Consider the following 18,500-nt stretch of genomic DNA (forward strand, 5'->3'; position numbering starts at 1 on the left):
AGCTTTTCGTAGATTTCAGAGTTTACTTGTTGTCAACTTAGGTTCCTCCTGTGTTCAATGTGCCCTGCGGTGATTCAGGAATTGATATCACATTTCAGTGAATTGTGCGCCTACTCTATGCAATGATGTGCGTGTTGTATTGGCGAGTATCCTCCTCTGCGAAATTTTAGTGTTTTTAGTTTGACGTCGCCTGCAATTGCGTTGCATGAATAATGATTTGGACCAACCCATTATAGAATCTAAGTCTCATTGTAATATACTCGGATGTTTCTCCCGCTCACTCAAAATTTCTCTATATGCGACATAATCACTGACGTAAAAGTGAATATCAGAAGAAACCCGACTTCGTAAATATTAATGTAAATTAGAAGACGCAAAGGGCCTAAAACTCAGCCCTGAGGAGCGCCAGTTCATGTTACACATCGTGTTAAATAAACTTGGCCTCATAAGTATGGCGTGTGGCTACGTTGCTTGAATGCTAACCCAATTACTATCGACACTTATCGTGAGATGAGTACTGCCGTAATCTTCATGCCTTTTTGAATAGCGCTTGTGTCACGTTCACGTAAATGTATTCCCCCTTGCCCAACGCCTTCCGGAAGGCATGTAAGTTATTAACTAACAAGCGTATTAGAAAACAAAATACAATAAACGTATAACTGATAAGTGGCAAAGAGGCTAACATTTTCGTTTGTGATGTATTTAACATTTTCACCATTACTCTTTTTAGTAATGGCAATGCCTGCTTGTACGGCAACTACATTTAATAATAAATGAGTAAATAATTGCAAAAGTTATCATTGTACGCCTGACGCACACTTTCTCGCTCCATGGTACCTAGAGGAAATGGACGCAGTAGGTAATGACACGCAAACTAGGCAACGAGAACACACAGATAATCTTTAATTCATTAAAAGACTTCTTTAAAGATTAGCAGAAGAATTCTATGCGCGTTTGTACATTCAGTGAGACTACACAATGGATAATTGTCTTCCTAATCCTGCGACTTAGGTTTGTCTGTTTGCGGATAAAGCTAACCCTAGATACATTGGCGAGCATAACGTTATCATTTCTATACTCTGTTATAATAAATCTGAATGTCTTCCCTTGCGAACTGATGCCATGTGCATTCGCGCAACCCTGGTTCCGGCACGCAAACAGAGTTCAAAATTTCCGAACCAAATGGCAAAATTTGCGATTGTGGCAAAACATTTAAAAAATCTATCAATTCGAGCGCACGTGCCAAAAGCGCGGTATAATTGTGATCCACGCCGTAGGAGTGGGCTTTAATAATTTTTATCCAATTTTAACCACCTGTCCTCTAACATGCACCTAAATTTAATCTGGCGAGAGATTGCAGACTATTTATGTAGGCATATCATGCTACGTATTGCTTAACGCCATATCAAGACAGAAAAATGCAAAGACGAAATCGAGCACCGACACCAGCTGGCGACTCGTTCAATGCTTTGAATCCGCGTCACGAAAAATTGGCTGTTCCGCCCGACGAGCGAAGACTGACTGGGAAAGCAACATTTCCCGTTGCGCTTGAACGCACAAATTACACGGGGGTCCGACTAACGCGGTCGCGATATATGCGGGTGCACCAAAATGTCTGGCACTGCTACAAGCTTTACCACGCCGAGTAAGGCCTGCAATTACACTGCGCAGGTGCGACTACACGGCCTGTAAAGAGAGGCACCCGTAAAAAGTACTCCGCTCTCAGGTTTGAGCTCTGACATGGTTTTACAATTTCAATATTTCATAGTGTGAGAAGATTGAGGATAAAAGCATGCGCTGCAAGTATTATGTTTCATGACACGTCTTTGTTGGCGGTCATTCTCTAAACAGTGAGCAATTATTTAGTCAGGAATGTAAAACTTGGTATCAGCGACTTCAGTGTTAGGATAGTGTAGCAGTTTAATTCGCATATACAACAGGGCACATATCATAGTGTGACATATAGCGTATATATGCCGAAATTCATGCGGAGCACCACGGCTCTTTGATTGATGTGTTCGTATACTAGCTATTTAAAACTAAGATAAAGACACAGATAAATACACAGTCTAGTGCGTTTCCGGCACTTGACAAAGTTTCACAGATATGTTCTGCTTCTACATGCCAACCTGAATGTAGTGGAGTATGTATGAGAAAGAAACGCGCATATGAGAATAAATTACCCCAGAATGCGATTTGTCCTTTATAGACCATCAGCCTCCATTTCCAAATCCGTGACGATTCCCAAAGCAACGCAAAAATATTTATTTCCCTTGCCTTAAGGAAGTCGCACCAACAATACCGGAGCGCACGGAAGGCTCCCAAACGTATGAAAAGCCCCAGGTTGCGAGAGCCTCAGTATGGCGGAGCCGGTAAACCCGCCACTGAATTTATGCTGTCTGCGTGACTAGGACGGTTGGAGCAAAACCTGACAGCCAGGAGGGCATCATTGGGATAGCTGAGACGGTGGCGAGCAAATATCGCGCGTAGCACCCTCACCTCCTCTATCTTTGTGCCCCTCTCCTTCAAAAGGAGACGTAGTTTTCACCACCACGACCACCTGCCAGCGCGCGCTATCTCATAGGCGATGGCACTAGTATGCACACTTCACCTATGGTATATTGTGGTACTTACTATGGTAATAATAATGTGATAATATGGTAATTAGGTACTTAGGTTTCACCATAGACCATGATTTGACCTGGAATTACTATCTTTCACTTATATCCAACAAGCTCCGGGGTACGTCATGCGTTTTATACAACTTGCTTTCTTTAATCCCTTGACCTTTCCATAAACTTATTGCACATGGGCTCGTTTATAGCACGCTCAGATTTGGCAGCACTTGTTCTATATTTGTTCTCTATCCTTGCGAAACAAAAGTAACTGTCGCTTGAAGCCTATACTTCGAAGTGCCACGTACAATGTTCACCTTTCCCAAAGTTCGAAACTGTTTTCTAGCACACACCTGCCGTCATTTGATGATCTCTTTTTGCAGACCGTTGCACATAACCATTACTGGGACAGCGCTTTTTTATTTCAGCATGTGCCTGTTAGACTGTTTCGGTCGAGTCCCCGCTTTTCTGTTCAGAGATGTTACACGAGGTACGGTCACTTTAGAAGGAGTTACTATATACCAAGTATTTCTCATTCGCTGCCGGATTCCCTATTTTCTCTGTCTTCGAAGCGTGAATTGGTTCAATACCTCCGTGACAAATTTTTCTGAAGTTCCCATACAACCTGGTTAAAGTTTACCTATGTGCTATACCATTTCATGTAATCACATTTCGTTTTCTCTCTTTGTTGCTTAGGGTTTTTTGTTTTAGAAACTGCGAAAGTGCCTTTTTACTGCTTGCTGCCAGGTACGGCCCGACAAGTCTCACCTGGACTTGGGCCGGCCCGCCAAAATTATCTGTACATCTTAAGGCGAGAAACGCTATTATAATTATTATTCACAATTGAAGCTGCCGGATTCCCTACCCTTTGAGAATACATTAGTGCCAGGATTACAAGGGCTAGTTCGTTTTCATGTAAAATGAATTGCTGTTCCAGCGGAATTTTGTTCCTTTTCTTGTGCACTGTTAACATTCATATTGTTACAAATGTTTACTGCTTAAGAGGAAACCGTTCTGTGCCCACAGTAATCATTCAGGGTCTGCTCGAAAACATACCTTGCACGTCGAGTGAGTAAGAAATTCTGTTGGAGAACATGGCTCTCGAGCATCCGAGAAGGCAGTAGCCGTCCATCTTCTTCGGGTCCTTTCGGAACGCGTCGTAAGATTCCGAGCTTGAATTGCCAATGAAGACGCCTATGTTCCGTTTGCGCAAGGTATCGGGGTCGTAGCCGGCATCCACAATGGCCTCGTACGATGTCTCCAGCAACATTCGCAGCTGTGGGTCCGTCACTTGCGCCTGCTTGGGGTGTGTGCTGAAGAACTGCGCGTCAAAGCGGGACAAGTCCCGGATCTTGCCATGGCGCCTTGGCAAACCCATGTGACCTGCAAAAACGGTGGAGAGTTGTGTATTACGTTGCCAGCATAATCACAGTACCATGTTACCGTGCTGGCGTTCCTCCGAATTCGGGGTAACATATGATATTTCCCCAATTCTCAACTCTCATTTAAAAGAAAGTATGCAACCCTGACAAGACTTCTTAATCCTCGCAAATGGAAAGCAGCAGGCTAGTGACCGAGGTTGAGGCATGATTTGGCGTATTTAAACTGGAAAGAGTTAGCCCATTTTAAGACACCGAAATGACGACCAACTGGTGTAGCTTATCAAGTAAATTTGTTATTGCGTTTCTGATCGAAGACTTTATAAAATTTTTGAGTAGCTGCCGGAATATTGCGGCATCTTCAATAACCACCTCGTCGACGATGTTGCAGAACGTTTCCAGGCTAGAACACTGCACTCCTCATACATTTATCAAGATTATACACGGCAAGAGAGTTTCCCAGTCTCGCGCATATCATCACTTTCAATCAATCGAATACTCCGCAGGGATCTAATCTGCGATGATACGGCCTCGACTCTTCATTAAGCTGCAATTGTCAACAACTTTCCACAACGTGACGCAGCACTGATGAAAAGGGCGGAGCTTCGAACTGTTGCGGGCGAAGTCGCCCACATGCTCCCGGGAACCAAGACCTACAAACTATTGCATGGTCAAGTGACTCTCCTTAAATGAAGCCTTACTACTAAAAAAAAAAAACATTATATTACAGAGTTTTACGTGCCAAACCACTTTCTGATTATGAGGCACGCCGTAGTGGAGGACTCGCAAATTCCGACCAACTGGGGTTCTTTTACGCGCACATAAATCTATGTACACGGGTGTTTTCGCATTTCGCCCCAATCGAGGTGCCGCCGCCGTGGCCGGGATTCGATCCCGCGGCATAAGCCTTACTATGTAGACAACACCGATTTGCTATTTCCAGACTCCTGCATTAGCTTATCAGTTAACAGTACTCATAATTCGAGGAAATTAAGCAACAATAAAGCGAAGCTTTCTTTGGATCTTCCTTCAACTTGTTGACTGATGCTCTTGCTCCTGCTGCTCCTGTCAGCCACGCCGCGTCGGGAATTGTTGAAGACGTATATAATGTCCATCACCAAGGCGTGGCAGAGGGGTTATGAAACGTTTCCTATGAGAGCTCCCTCGGCGTCGCAACAATTCCTTCTGGAGCTTCGTGGCCGTAGGCAGAATGCCCCCTTGGGCTGCAGCGATTACTCGGGAGCCCCCCGGGAAAGCATTGCAGAAGCTGCAGTGTTTGCCTTTGGTCTCGCGCGCAAATGCCCAGAGAAAAGATACACAGAACGGCAGAGTAAATGGAAATAGTAGATAGAGTATAGATAACGGAAATGCAGTAGTGAAACGGAGCACTAACGACATTGGCACTTTTCGCTCGTGGAAAAATAAACACTTGCTAAATACGTCCACGTGGACAAGCGACGCAGGGCGTGAATACGAAAGCCGCATTAAAGCATCTTAGCGTCAAGACGACAATGAACATGCAAAGGAAGGCTTCAGCCGTGATGCGGTGTGCCGTGTGAGGCAATGGCAGTTCTAACCTTTTCGCAGGCTACCAGAAATCGCGCACAAGAGTGCCTCGAGCAAAAGCGTATTGATATGCGTTCTGTGCACTATACATAGGCATACATAAATGGTGTACGGAAGGTCACAATTCACACCACCTCACAACTGTGATGTGCCTTTTTAAAAATAATTAGTTACCTAATGTATATATCCTCAGGATTTTTCATTATTATAGACAATATTGAGTCTCATTTGATACTGAAGCAGTATTTTCTCTTTTAAAACGGAGGAGGAGGAGGAGGAATAAACTTTATTTGTGCACAGCAGATTTGAGACCTAGGCCTCTACCTAAATGACGGCCTCGAGCCCTTGGGCCCTGGCGGCATCTTCGGCCTGCTGGATTGCCTTGAGTTGGTCTTCCGGTGCACAGCTGAGCAGCCCGGTCTCCCACTGCTCTCTGGTCTTAATTATTTTATTCTGTATGGGTGTACGAGGACAAGCCCAAACAATATGTTGTAGGTCCGCCCTTTCTTCACAGAATCTACATCTATCCGTGTAAAGGTCCGGGTAGTAGCGGTGGTAGGCCACCGGGTTCGGATATGTATCTGTTTGTAAGAGGCGCCATGCCGTCGCTTGCCGTCTATTTAACGAGGAGTGTGCCGGGGGGAAATGGGCCCTTCTCAATTTATAGTGTTTGGTGATCTCGTTAAAGCTGGTCATCCGGTCTCTCTCCGTTCCCAGTATTTGTTGCGTGTCACCTGCTCGGCCTGTCAGTTCTCGAGCCAGGTTGTGCGCTATTTCGTTCCCGGGAAGGGAGGAGTTTAAAACGGTAAATAGATTTTTGGGTGAACGGAGAAATTGAATATGAACTTGCATGATCCAGTTAAAAGGTTCCTATGTATTGCTTCGCATTATTAACTTGCTCGATTATTACTTGTTATGTCAGGTTACATCTTGGAATACTGGACCTGAATCAGGGGAGTGCTTAGGGTGTTTGCACCTACAAGGAGTCCTATCGATTTGGACGTAGTCCTCCTTAAATATGCAGATATATGCACTGGTTGGTATTTTCGCGAAATCTTCGATCTCGCTTGCGGGACAAGCTTGAATTGCAGCTATATATTTATTACCAGAGTTTAAGGTTCAAACTGTCGAAAATAGTGCTGCTCAGCCGACAATTACCAAGTTCCGTACCTCTCAGGGACCTGCTTCATTTACAAACATTTAGTTATTACGCCCAAATGAGTATAATTCTGAGCAGCAAATCGTTGTTCACTAGTTTTATCGCCATTATCACATTTTACTTAAGTATGTTATCGCTAGTAACGCACTGCCAAAGAATCTGCAGATGTACAACTTTATTTTATGCACTTCAGGTGAAGAAAGATTGCCGCAAAGTTAAACAACTAAAGTATCTCCACGACGTCAGGTAAGACCCGGTGCTAAAAATTTTCAGTTTAATGGATTCAGAATAAAGCAAGTTTATGTCCTGCTGACTTTCTCCGACATGCCGTTAACTGAATTGGGGCGTCCGGTCCGATTTATGAAATTACTCGGCGGGATGGCGACTCAGCGGTTGAACATATCTTCTACATATGCATTCCCTGTAGCATTAAATATTATTTTGCTGAGCCCCACGAGCCGAGAAAAAAAATTTCTCGTTTTTTTATTGAATGATTTAGCAACAAACTAATTGCTGAAACACCTCGAAATTATAGGTTTGTGAACGGAATCTTGAAGTTTGATTTGACTATTCTCTAAAATCTTTAATTTCGGACCTGACAAGAAAACCTGCTGTACGCACGTTGCGCTGAAGTGTAGCTTCAAACCAAATTGTATTGTTACTGCTAATTTTTTTATTATTCGCGCCAAGGCATGACACACTTTGCAGCAATAGTAAATTGTGTTCTGAAACATGCCTTGAAACCTTCCCGACTTTATGGCTGATGTAATGCCTTTCGCTAGCAGTGGCGGCTAAGGATACGTATTACCAGGAAAAATGTTTTATGAAAAATATTTTGTAGAAGGTAGAAAGTCATCGTTTATGCCAAAACATATAATAAGAGGGCTACACTTATCTAACATTTCGCGAAACCCACCAGGAGGCCAGCGCAAGTCATCCTCGGTGATCATGTCGACACCCGCGTACAACTTTTCCTTGAATTCTACCAGATGATCAGCTTGTGGGAAGTAGGCGGAGAAGCCAGTGATAACGATGTCATCGTCCGCCATGGTTGTCTGTCGATAACCCTAAATCAAGGAGACAGAAAAAGGAGGTGCTATATACCGTGTGTCCGACGAAACTTGTGCCATAAGTTAAACAGATGCAAGCGCTCCGTAGATGGACAGAACCTAACTAGTGTCGTTTGGCGTCGTTGAAGTAAGCCAAAGCACCTTTTTTGCATTTCATATAATTATATAACTAGTTAGTATTTATTTTTTCGCTTTAAATTCTTAAAGCCAGAGCAAAAGTGTCAATGGGAAAATTGTGAGAGAGAAGTGCTAAGGGACTAGTCGCACGTCACTTTTTCGAATTTCGTGGGCTTATTTCAGACTTCAAAGAGGTTTGCTGTTGGTCGGTACATTGCGCCAAATTAGTCACTTTAGGACCCGGTCTGGCCACAGAAAGTTTGGGTTGGGTCCCGGGCTGCTTTTTGGACACGCTTGATTTACATTTCGGCGCATCAGCCAGCAACGCTTCGTTATTGATTTCAAACCAGATAATGAAAATGCGTAACAGTTCCTTTGCCACTTGAGATGTTCTCACTTTTAGAGATCTTAGGTTTTACCATTTTATTTCAAGATGTAGTAGCCACAATACAAAATGCGGTACATAAAATTATGGCATGAGCACTGGTGTTTGGAGTGGATGCGTAGCAGCAATAATTGCTCGGATAACGCTTAACAAATCTTATATGAAATTTAGAAGTACCAAAAGCAACACGATTGAAAGTAATAGTCTATTTTTACTGCAAGTGCTTAGAATATAAAAAGTCATAAATATACAAAATATGCACATGGTTTCCACTTATCAACTTCTGTAGGTCAAATAAAGTAGAACAGTGATTATCCACATTGGTTGGTGCAAATAATAGTCATAGTGACGCCCAAGCTATGCGGGAAAGCAGTAGCTTCGCAAATGTGAAAACGGGTAAATTCCTATTGTACAGGGAACATTTGTTTTTTACTCATTGCAGAAAGCACCTCGTTTGACTTTGCTGCAAGCTTTGGGCTCCCGAAGCAATGCTTTTGAGCTCAGAGAGCACGCAGACGCTTCCTCTTACAAGTTATTGAGTTCGATCAGCTTTTCTGTGGCAGCAAGGCTGTCTAGTGCGCTTTCAATTGGCGCTGGAGCCTCCATATTTTTTGTTCAATTTATGTAAGTCGCCATAAAGTAATGCTGAGTATTTCACTTTCATTTTTTGCAACAATGAATAAGCGCACTTCGACAAGCTGTGCTCAAAATGTAACAGATGAGACAGCTAGTCAAGCTTCTGTCAAACGACGGTCTGAAAATGACTTCGTGCTCTTGTGTGAGTGAAAACCCCACACTAGGAGACGGATTTTATTTCAAATAATTCAAGGGCACTTTAAGATTAAATCAAATAGATATATTCAGCCTCCGGGAAAACGGAGCGCGAGAACAAACCACACACGATCCATCAAGCCTTACGAGTCACGTGTTGATGCTTTTCGTTTTTCTTTTTTTCCTGAGGTGATCGAAATTTGGAATGGTTTGCCTGCTGAAGTTGTCGAGCAATCGGACGTGCACAAGTTCGAACGTTCTATCGACATCTTTTGTCAGGAGCACCCAACTTGATGATTATGATATATGAATTTTGTATGTTGTACAAAATTGTACATTGTTGTACATTGTATTCCCTCCCTGTAACGACCCTCAAGCGAGGGTCAACAGTATCAAATAAAAAAAAAAAAAAAAAAAAATGTCGATATATGACATACTCAGGAATGAAGCTCTTTGATTTAATTTACAGTCACAATCTAAGTCGGTGGCGAATGGGTGACGGAGTGCTACTAAAATGTTTAAAGAAATATGTTCATAAACGAGTTACGCCACCTCACGCGGTTTGCTTGATTTTGCCATAAACACGAAGCATACAAACACTACGTTTTCACAGCGATCGCGATGACTTAATGTGTGGTAAATATTGTCTGATCATAAACTCATTCTTTGCAAGTTCCTACTCTGGCCATACAGGATGAGACGTAGGGAAATATTCAGCGTATAGTTTCACGACTGCAAGCTTAAATCCTTACGTGTGTGTGTGTGTGTGTCTGGTTTCGTCTTGTTAAAAGCACATATCTGGTTATCGGACAGTAATACGCAGCTAACTGCTACTCACTTTCTTTCTCTTTGATAATTTTTTCACGATTTTCTTAATGATAAAAATACAGAAAATTACACGTATGTAGGAGGTTCCGTAGTTGAAGACTCCATGGGAACCTGCAGTTAAAGGCACTTATGATGGTATACAATGTTTAAACCAACCGTAGCACAAGAGAAAAGAGTAATATCAGAATATGTTTATAGTATATGAGTAACAACAGCACTTGTTAACTGCATGACAGTATGAAAAACAGTATAAAATAGAAAAACACCGACAATATCAGTAAATTATTTATTATGAATGCTTTCATTTACGTTTAAATTGGTATACTTTTCTTGCATTTTTGATTAGAGGTGGTAAAGTATTCTAAGCGATATCGCGCAAAATTCTGCAGTCCGTTTACCATAGTTAGTACGCACTTTAGGTAGAAAGAAAGAGTTCTTGAGTGCAAATCTAGCGTGACTATGAGCTATCACGTCAGAAGGTGAGAAGCAAATCAATGGTAGTTCCTTAGTCATATTTGTAGAATAAGATCCCTAGATTATATTTGATGAGTTCTGAAATGATTTGCATGATGTTTTCATGTAGTAGTGATTTTCCATTTGCAAAGCGTAATAATTCTAATGGATTTGTCCTGGATTACCTGGAGGGACGCCAAGTGTATGGTGTAAGTGTTACCCCATCATATTATGCAGTAGTTAATATGAGAGTGAATGAATGAGAGGTATAGCGAGAATAATGTATCATGTGTAACATAGGGGTGGGTTTTAATTAGAACGCGATTACCGTACGCTATTTTTTTTATGTGAGAAATGTGATCTCTATATTTGAAATTGAAGTAAAGAAAATGCCAAGCAAAGATGAGCATGGCCAAGGAAAGATAGAGTGTGAACGAAAAGTTAGACGGATGCCGAATGCCGTTGATGTGAGGAAAATGTAACAAATTTAGTCTCAGTGGCATTATTAGATAATAGGTTAGCATTACACGAACTTAAAATATCTTCTAGATCAGTATTTAGCTTGTTAATAAGGAGTAACGGGTTTTTATCAGAGGCAATTATCACACTATCATCAGCGTACAGAATGCACTTAGTAGACGACAAATACTTAGGTAGATCAGTAATATAAGTACAATACTCAATAGCGGCCCTTGAGGATTGGTGTCCCTGGATCCTTGAGGGACACCAATGTTAGTACCAATGTTATTGGTTTGTTGTCTGGAATAGACATTAGACACAGACTCAAACTGAACTATGTTAGATAAGTAACTTTTTAATAGTGAGAGGGCAGGATCACGTACACCGATAGCCTCCAGCTTAGTAAAAGAGATAGTATGGTTTAAGTAGTCGAATGCCTTTGTTAGATCGAAGAAGACTGAACCTGCGAATAGACCTTTGTCAGTTCTCTTTTCACAGTTAGATGTATGAGTGCCATATCTATTGAGTACTTATTACGAAAGCCAAATTGGCATGAAGAAAGAATAGTAAATTTAGTGAGGTTTTTGGTTAGACGCAATTCGATTGATTTCTCGTGAACCTTACGGAAAAATCTAAAATAAAAATAGAGTGAAAGATATGTATTAGTGCGCTGTCACCTCTTTTTTTCGAGCTGGAATTAGTTTACCGTGCTTAAGCTCGTTAGGAAACACGCCAGTCATGAATATCAATTTAGTTTTGCAAGACAGGATATCAGAAATTAGGTGCGAAATCATTTTAGTGATAGTAGGCAGAACTTCATCAATTCCCGCACTGGTGGGTTTTAGGTGACATATAACCTTCCGTATTTCTTCTCGTGCTGTGGGGAAGATAAAAACTGAGTGAGGGAGAAGATTAAGTTGAGTGACTTGTGAAGGAGAGGGTGTGTCATTATGAAAAAATATAGGAGCTGAAGGCGTTGGCCATTTGGATAGGGGAGTTAAACTGTGAGTTATTGTACATAGTTTTGATACGTGTTCTGGTCGAGAATTCCTGTTTAGAAAGGAGTTGACGATGTTCCCTTTCAATTTAGTAATATTGCCTGCTTGTAAGATTTTTTGTTCAAGATATATTTGGTTTGCCCACTTCAACTGGCTGTTTACAGAGCTATGTAACTTTCTACATGGCGTTTCAGCGAACACTTTCAAAAATCTTTATATGTTGCCTGTGGCACATAATACAATTCTAACCCATGAGCCGCTCTGCTCGAAGCGCCGGACAATACTTGCACAAAAAAATTGAGATGCAAAATCGACTAATTAATAAAAATTCACTTATTCAATTTTTAGCTAATTGTCTTATGACTCATACTGCAATTTATGAATAGTTGATATAGTTACAGTAAGAAATTTATCAAATGCTCCCTGAGCATCATTAAAAGTTTTGATTTCAGATCAGTCTATATTAGCAATGGCAGTTATGATGCTCTCTTTGTCCAGAACATATTTGGAATGGGGAAGACGACAAGCACTCGAGTTAGAATTAAAGCGTAGAAGCATCAAGTGATGATCACTTCTGTCAATATCAAAAACTTTCACCTCTGGTGAAGTTAGTAAGCTAGAGAGGGCGTAATCAGTTAGCGTCCCTGTGTCATTGGGAACCTGATGTGTAGGAACATCGATGAAGTATTCATACGCGTAGCTTCGTAGTAGACTGGGGTAAGAAATAACTGTTGGTGATCATTGAGTAGGTTAAAAGTAGTGTCACCGTTTATAATAACATTTTTATTTTCTGATGAAACGGTATGTAAAGTATGATCAATATTAGATAAAAGTCATTGACTGATCATGAAGGGGGACGGTAAATGCAACCAAATATGAAATCTCTGTGGTCATTAGAGGGAGAACAATTAACTTTTTCAATCCAGACAGATTCGCAATTAGTGATGGGTAAGTATAGATCATGTCACCAACGATAAGTAAGATCAGGAGAGTTATATATCACCGCACCACCATGACTGCTAGGCAATCTGTTAAGATATTCTTAATTGTAGATAAGGAAAGAAAAACGATTTTTCTCATCGTCTGATAACAAAGTTTCAGTCACGCCAATTAATGAGAATGAGCTAGAACCTGATAAAAGGGAATGATCAATCTCATCAGGATGTTTTCAAAGAGCTCTGCCATTGAAATAAATTACGGAATGAAATCCACTTATGAAAGAGTTAACATTATTAGGTTCCAGGCAAGACACCATTATTTATTTGATCAGGGGCAAGACAATGAGCACTGGTTACTCTGCTATTAGTCCATGCTAGTAAAGTTGGAATCATCACGAGTATGCAAAACTGTGCTATTAGTAGTCTTTCTAGTCTTGACTTGACAGTTGCCATTCGAAAAAAAAAAAACATCCACTTCTTTTCTTGCTTCAGTGTTAGGGCTTTGGAAAACAGGGCCTTGTTACATGGGGTCAGATGATCGTTTACGAAAGTGCCTGTGTTAGAAATGCTAGAGAAGTCCAGATCACTAACACAAAGCTTGGCCTTACGTGGTTTATTGACGAAGTCAGATTTCTTAGTTCGAGAGGAGAAACACGCAATGATGTTTTTATCACTAGACCGTGTAGGCAGGCAATGAAAAATGTCGACATCATTAGGAGATATGGGACAGCCAGACTTTTCCCCTAGCATTACTATGATCGCGATGCAGTCCACTCTTGAGAACAGAGAACGCCCTTGATATCAACATTGTTGAGGCGTGCGTATTGCTCAACTTCTTCCAACTTACGAGCGAGTGAGTGGTTTTGTGTTTTTAGTTCTTCAATATAATTTACCAATGAGGCATTTTGGCCATGTAAGTCCTCGACAAGTTCATTCAAATGTTGTGCACCTGATTGAAGGGACTCAACTTCCTTTTTTAATTCCACAACATCAATGCCGGGGTCTCATTTTTATCAAGAACCTGCCGAACACCTTATCAGAGGTGTCTTTAGCTGAACCGTTAATTTTAGCCTCTAGATCTGCGATTTTTTTTAGAGTTCAGCATTCGTTAGCATAATATAGATTAAAATACGATATCAAACACGCAAAGAGGAGGAGGACACAGTTGGTGGCAGCAGAGGCAGTGCTATGGAAAAAAGAAAAAGAAGAGTTGGTGAGAATACCTGCGTAAACGGGGGGCTCTGTTTAAGTTGTGGCTCCTGCAATGCCACTGCTGCTTGTGCAGAGTAGGCGTCGGGGTTCGCTTACTTACTGGGATCGCGCACAGGGCAGCGACTTCCAGTGGTCGTCTACGTCGTCAGCTGGACACGATGTGGTCACGAAGCCGCAGCTTCACCAGCTGTCGATGATTCCGTAGCGTCCGGGAGGGCAGTGCGACGATGCGGACCCAGGAATATTGCCGTTGAGACCTTGGGAGGTAGGTGAAAAGTGACCAGTCATGATAACTGCGTAAACAGGGAACTCTAAGTTGTGGCTCGTACAGCGCCACTGCTGCCAGTGAAGAGTAGGCGTCGGGGCTCGCTTACTTAAAGGGATGGAGCTCAGGGCAGCGACCTCAAGTGGTGATATCGACGATGTCGTCAGCAGGCCAGGATGTGGTCACGCAGTCGCAGCTTCACCAGCTGTCGATGATTCAGTAGCGTCCGGGAGGGCAGTACGACGATGGGGCCCCACGAAGATCGCCGTTGAGACAGAAGTAGGTGGGTGAAAAGTGACCAGTCAGTGTAACTGCGTAATCAGAGAACTATGATAAAGTTGTGGCTCGTGCAACGCCAGTGCTGCCAGTGAAGAGTAGGCGTCGGCGCTCGCTTACTTAAAGGGATGGAGCTCAGGGCAGTGACCTCCAGTGCTGATATCGTCTATGTCGTCAGCTGGCCACGATGCGTTCACGCAGTTGCAGCTTCACCAGCTGTCGATGATTCAGTAGCGTACGGGAGAGCAGTGCGACGATGCGGCACCACGATGAATACCGTTGAGACAGAAGGAGGTGGGTGAAAAGTGACCAGTCAGTATAACTGCGTAATCAGAGAACTATGATAAAGTTGCGGCTCGTGCAATGCCACTGCTGCCAGTGAAGAGTAGGCATTGGGGCTCGCTTACTTAAAGGGATGAAGCTCAGGGCAGCGACCTCCAATGCTGATATCGTCTATGTCATCCGCTGGCCACGATGCGTTCACGCAGTTGCAGCTTCACCAGCTGTCGATGATTATGTAGCGTACGGGAGAGCAGTGTGACGACGCGGCACCACGATGAATACCGTTGAGACAGAAGGAGGTGGGTGAAAAGTTACCAGTCAGGATAACTGCGTGTACAGGGAACTCTGATTAAGTTGTGGCTCGTGTAATGCCACTGCTGCCAGTGAAGAGTAGGCGTCGGGGCTCGCTTACTTAAAGGAATTGAGCTTAGGGCAGCGACCTCCAGTGGTGATATCGTCGACGTCGCCAGGAGGCCAGGATGTGGTCACGCAGTCGCAGCTTCACCAGCTGTCGATGATTCAATGCTGTCCGGGAGGGTAGTGCTACGATGCGTCACCACGAAGAATGCCGTTGAGACAGAGGGAGGTGGGTGAAAAGTGACCAGTCAGGATAACAGCGTAAACAGGAAACACTGCATAAGTTGTGCCTCGTGCAATGCGACTGCTGCTAGTGAACAGTAGGCGCGGGGCTCGCTTACTTAAAGGGATGGAGCTCAGGGCAGCGACCTCCAGGGGTGATATCGTCGATGTCGTTAGTAGGCCACGATGTGGTCACGCTGTCGCAGTTTCAGCAGGTGCAGATGGTTCAGTGCCGTCCAGGAGGGCGGTGCGACGATGTGGCGTGGCACCACGAAGACTGTTGAGACAGAGAGAGGTGGGTTAATAGTGGCCCGTCAGGATAACTCATGCAATGCCACTGCTGCCAGAGTTATTGTATGCTGCAAAGCACAGGGTTTCAGGATACAAGGCCCGGAATCGTACAGCAAAAAGCTCACAAAAACAAACATGTCCACGATAGCTAAAGTGCAACTGCAACTAACGCCCAGGATGAGGAAGAAGTTTCGCATGACTACAGTCTCGTTACTGCTGTTATCAAGTTCGTCTGATTGAATGGAAAAAATGATGCAAACTTCCCCACGTTTAGGATTTGTCGCACTTGTATATACAGTGGCTCATTTAGCACCCGGTGGCTTCAGCTACACAGTGCATCAAGAGCTTATAATTTATCAATGCCTCAGCAAGATCGCATAAACATCAATAAGGCGCGAGACGTTAATGGTGTCAAAACGGAAATGAATAGTTGCGACAGCAAGCATTATAGGTTGGCGTACTGGGTGATTTAAATCTATAATTTTCTGGTTGTTATATATTTATAAGCAGCTTTGAACATGTTTTATTCAAACACTGAGACCGATTTTGCTCCACGTTTCTGGAATGCTTTAAGAGAAAATGTTGGTAGCAGGTTTTAAATAAATGACGAAGTCTAGATGGAGGCCTAAGAAACTCTTTCTAGAATGCCGGAAGGATGTTGTCAAAGTGTACAAACATGCTTCTATTTGGCCAATTATTGGCACAATGTTACTAGGGTGTCTGAAGAAAGCGATAGTAAATTGCTAATAGGATGACTGGTAATCGAAATCTAAAGAAAAGTGTTTCTAGACAGTTAGTAGAAAGTTGACAGACAGCCTGTTGACATGATTCAAAATCATGTTGGTGGCCAATTGCTTCTAGTGTCTTACAAGGAGTTGTTAGGAAGCCGTAAGACTGTTGGAACAATTTCGATTAACTGTTGGTAGGTTCTAGTAACAATATTCTGAAGACTGTCTAAAATGTTGTTAGAAATTTTTATAAGCGTCGACATATTTCGTCAGCTGGCGTTCAAGTTTTTATGGAAAGAAAAATTTTAGAGTTAACAGAGAGTTCTTGCAGTGCCGCATTACGGTACAGTAAGTGCGGTAAACGGTACGCTATTACCGTTCTAGACTAACGCACCGCGACGAGCGACGACGTTTTAGCCGCGTGGGCCGCTCGATGCATACAGTAATGTAATAATGATGACAGTGGCTAACAGTGGGCCTTTACAGGACGCAATAACTCTGTGCTAAGCACGAGAGCGAGAGAGAGAGAAAACATTTATTTGGACCATCGAGGTTGTTGCCCTTGAGGTCGAGTGGGTGGTGTCCTCATTCCAGGACTCCACTGGCCATGGCTGCTCGACGTACTTGCTGGACGACAGCTTCTTGTCCCGCCAGGGTATCACTCGTCAGCTGTACCTCCCACCGCTGGAATGATGTGCTAGGCGTCTTTTAGTGTTGAGGTTTGCCCCCGCACCCCCACGAGATGTGAAAGAGTGTAGGGCGTGTGTCGACGCACCAGGGGCAGATGCCGCGATATGTATGTGGGAACATTTTACTGTATCTGTGTAGGTTTGGAAAAGTGTTGGTCTGAATAAGTCTGAGAGCTACTGCCTCTTCAGTGCTGAGATTTCTGTGAGGGGGAGGATAAATCATGCGGTTGAGTCGCTGGATCTCGAGTCGGTCGCAGTAGTTCGATGTAGTTGAATGGCAGGGGCAAGAAGGTAAAGGGTGGGGATTGATGAGACGATTGGTCTTGCCCGGCTCTGTTGATTAGAGCTCGAGCTAGGGCGTTTGCCCTTTTGTTCCCCTCCAGACCCGCGTGGCGCAGCGTCCACGTGATTTGATGGGATTCTTGCAGCCTCAGGCCTAGAATTTTTGCCGCCAGGAGCGGTGTTCGTCCGTTGGTAAAGTTACCGCAGGCCTGCTGCGAGTCGGTATTGACATGAACCTCCCTGCCTACCCTGTCTTGTTTTATTACCAGCGCTGCGGCTATGGTATCAGCCGCAGCTGGCGTCTCTGCCCTGACGGAAACCGCGAGGGTCAAGGAGTTCTCTCTCCTGTTCACGGCGGCTACCGCGAAGAGGCCCCCTATGGGTACGCCGCCACGTCCACGTACATTACGTACGGTTCACCCTTGAATTGTCGGCACTGTCTGTGGACGCGAGCCTTGCGTTGTCCTTCATGAAGTTCATGACTCATGTGCTTCCGTATCGGGTTCGCCTTGATTTTGCCACTGACCTCAGGCGGGAGTGATCGTTGCCCATCGAGGGCACGGAGCTCCGTTGCCCCTCCGGTACGGTGGAGGATGGCTCTGTCCACCGCCGTGTTCTGTAGTCTGGCTTTTTGCGAAGCCATAACCGCTTCGGACTGCTCAGCGAAGGTGTTGTGGATCCCAAGGGCCGCTAAATTCTTGTTTGAGGTGGTGATAGGGAGACCCAGGGCCGTTTTGTACTCGCCTCTGATGATGGCATCGACTTGTTCTTGGTCGCGTTTGTTTAGCGCGTGGTAGTGATACGGCATGCTATACGTTACTCGGCTGATCACCAGAGCCTGCACGAGGCGAAGCGTGTCCTCTTCTCTCATGCCCTTGCGGCTTCTTGTAATTCGTTTGATAATCTGCGAGATCTGGTTGGTGGCAGATCTAAGGGTTTGGATGGTGTGGGAGGCTTTCAGGTTGCTCTGGATCCAAAAACCCAGAATCCTAATCTTATTGCCTTTCGTGATCTTCTGGCACTCAAGACGCAGGTAGCTGGGGCTGGGGGACTTGTATATTCCTCCTCCGTGCACCCGGATCACCTCAGACTTCTCGTGAGCGCAACGCATTCCGCTCGCTGCCGCAAATCTCTCCACGGCCGTCGCGGCCTCCTGAA

At 43.8% G+C, this 18,500-nt stretch overlaps 1 protein-coding gene across 1 annotated transcript in view; it reads right to left on the reverse strand.

Annotated features, from left to right (window-relative positions):
• Positions 1-7,842, reverse strand: part of LOC126526149 (fatty acid synthase-like) — a 141,158-nt gene extending 133,316 nt beyond the window's left edge. The window contains exons 1-2 of the mRNA XM_050174097.2: positions 7,636-7,842; positions 3,672-3,998 (exon numbers count right to left, since the gene is read on the reverse strand). Coding sequence (XP_050030054.2) covers positions 3,672-3,998; positions 7,636-7,768 — 460 coding nt within the window. The 5' untranslated portion in view covers positions 7,769-7,842. The remainder of the gene's footprint in view (positions 1-3,671; positions 3,999-7,635) is intronic.
• Positions 7,843-18,500: the final 10,658 nt, after the last annotated feature.

Source organism: Dermacentor andersoni, chromosome 8, assembly GCF_023375885.2.
Source record: "Dermacentor andersoni chromosome 8, qqDerAnde1_hic_scaffold, whole genome shotgun sequence".
Lineage (NCBI taxonomy): Eukaryota > Metazoa > Arthropoda > Arachnida > Ixodida > Ixodidae > Dermacentor > Dermacentor andersoni.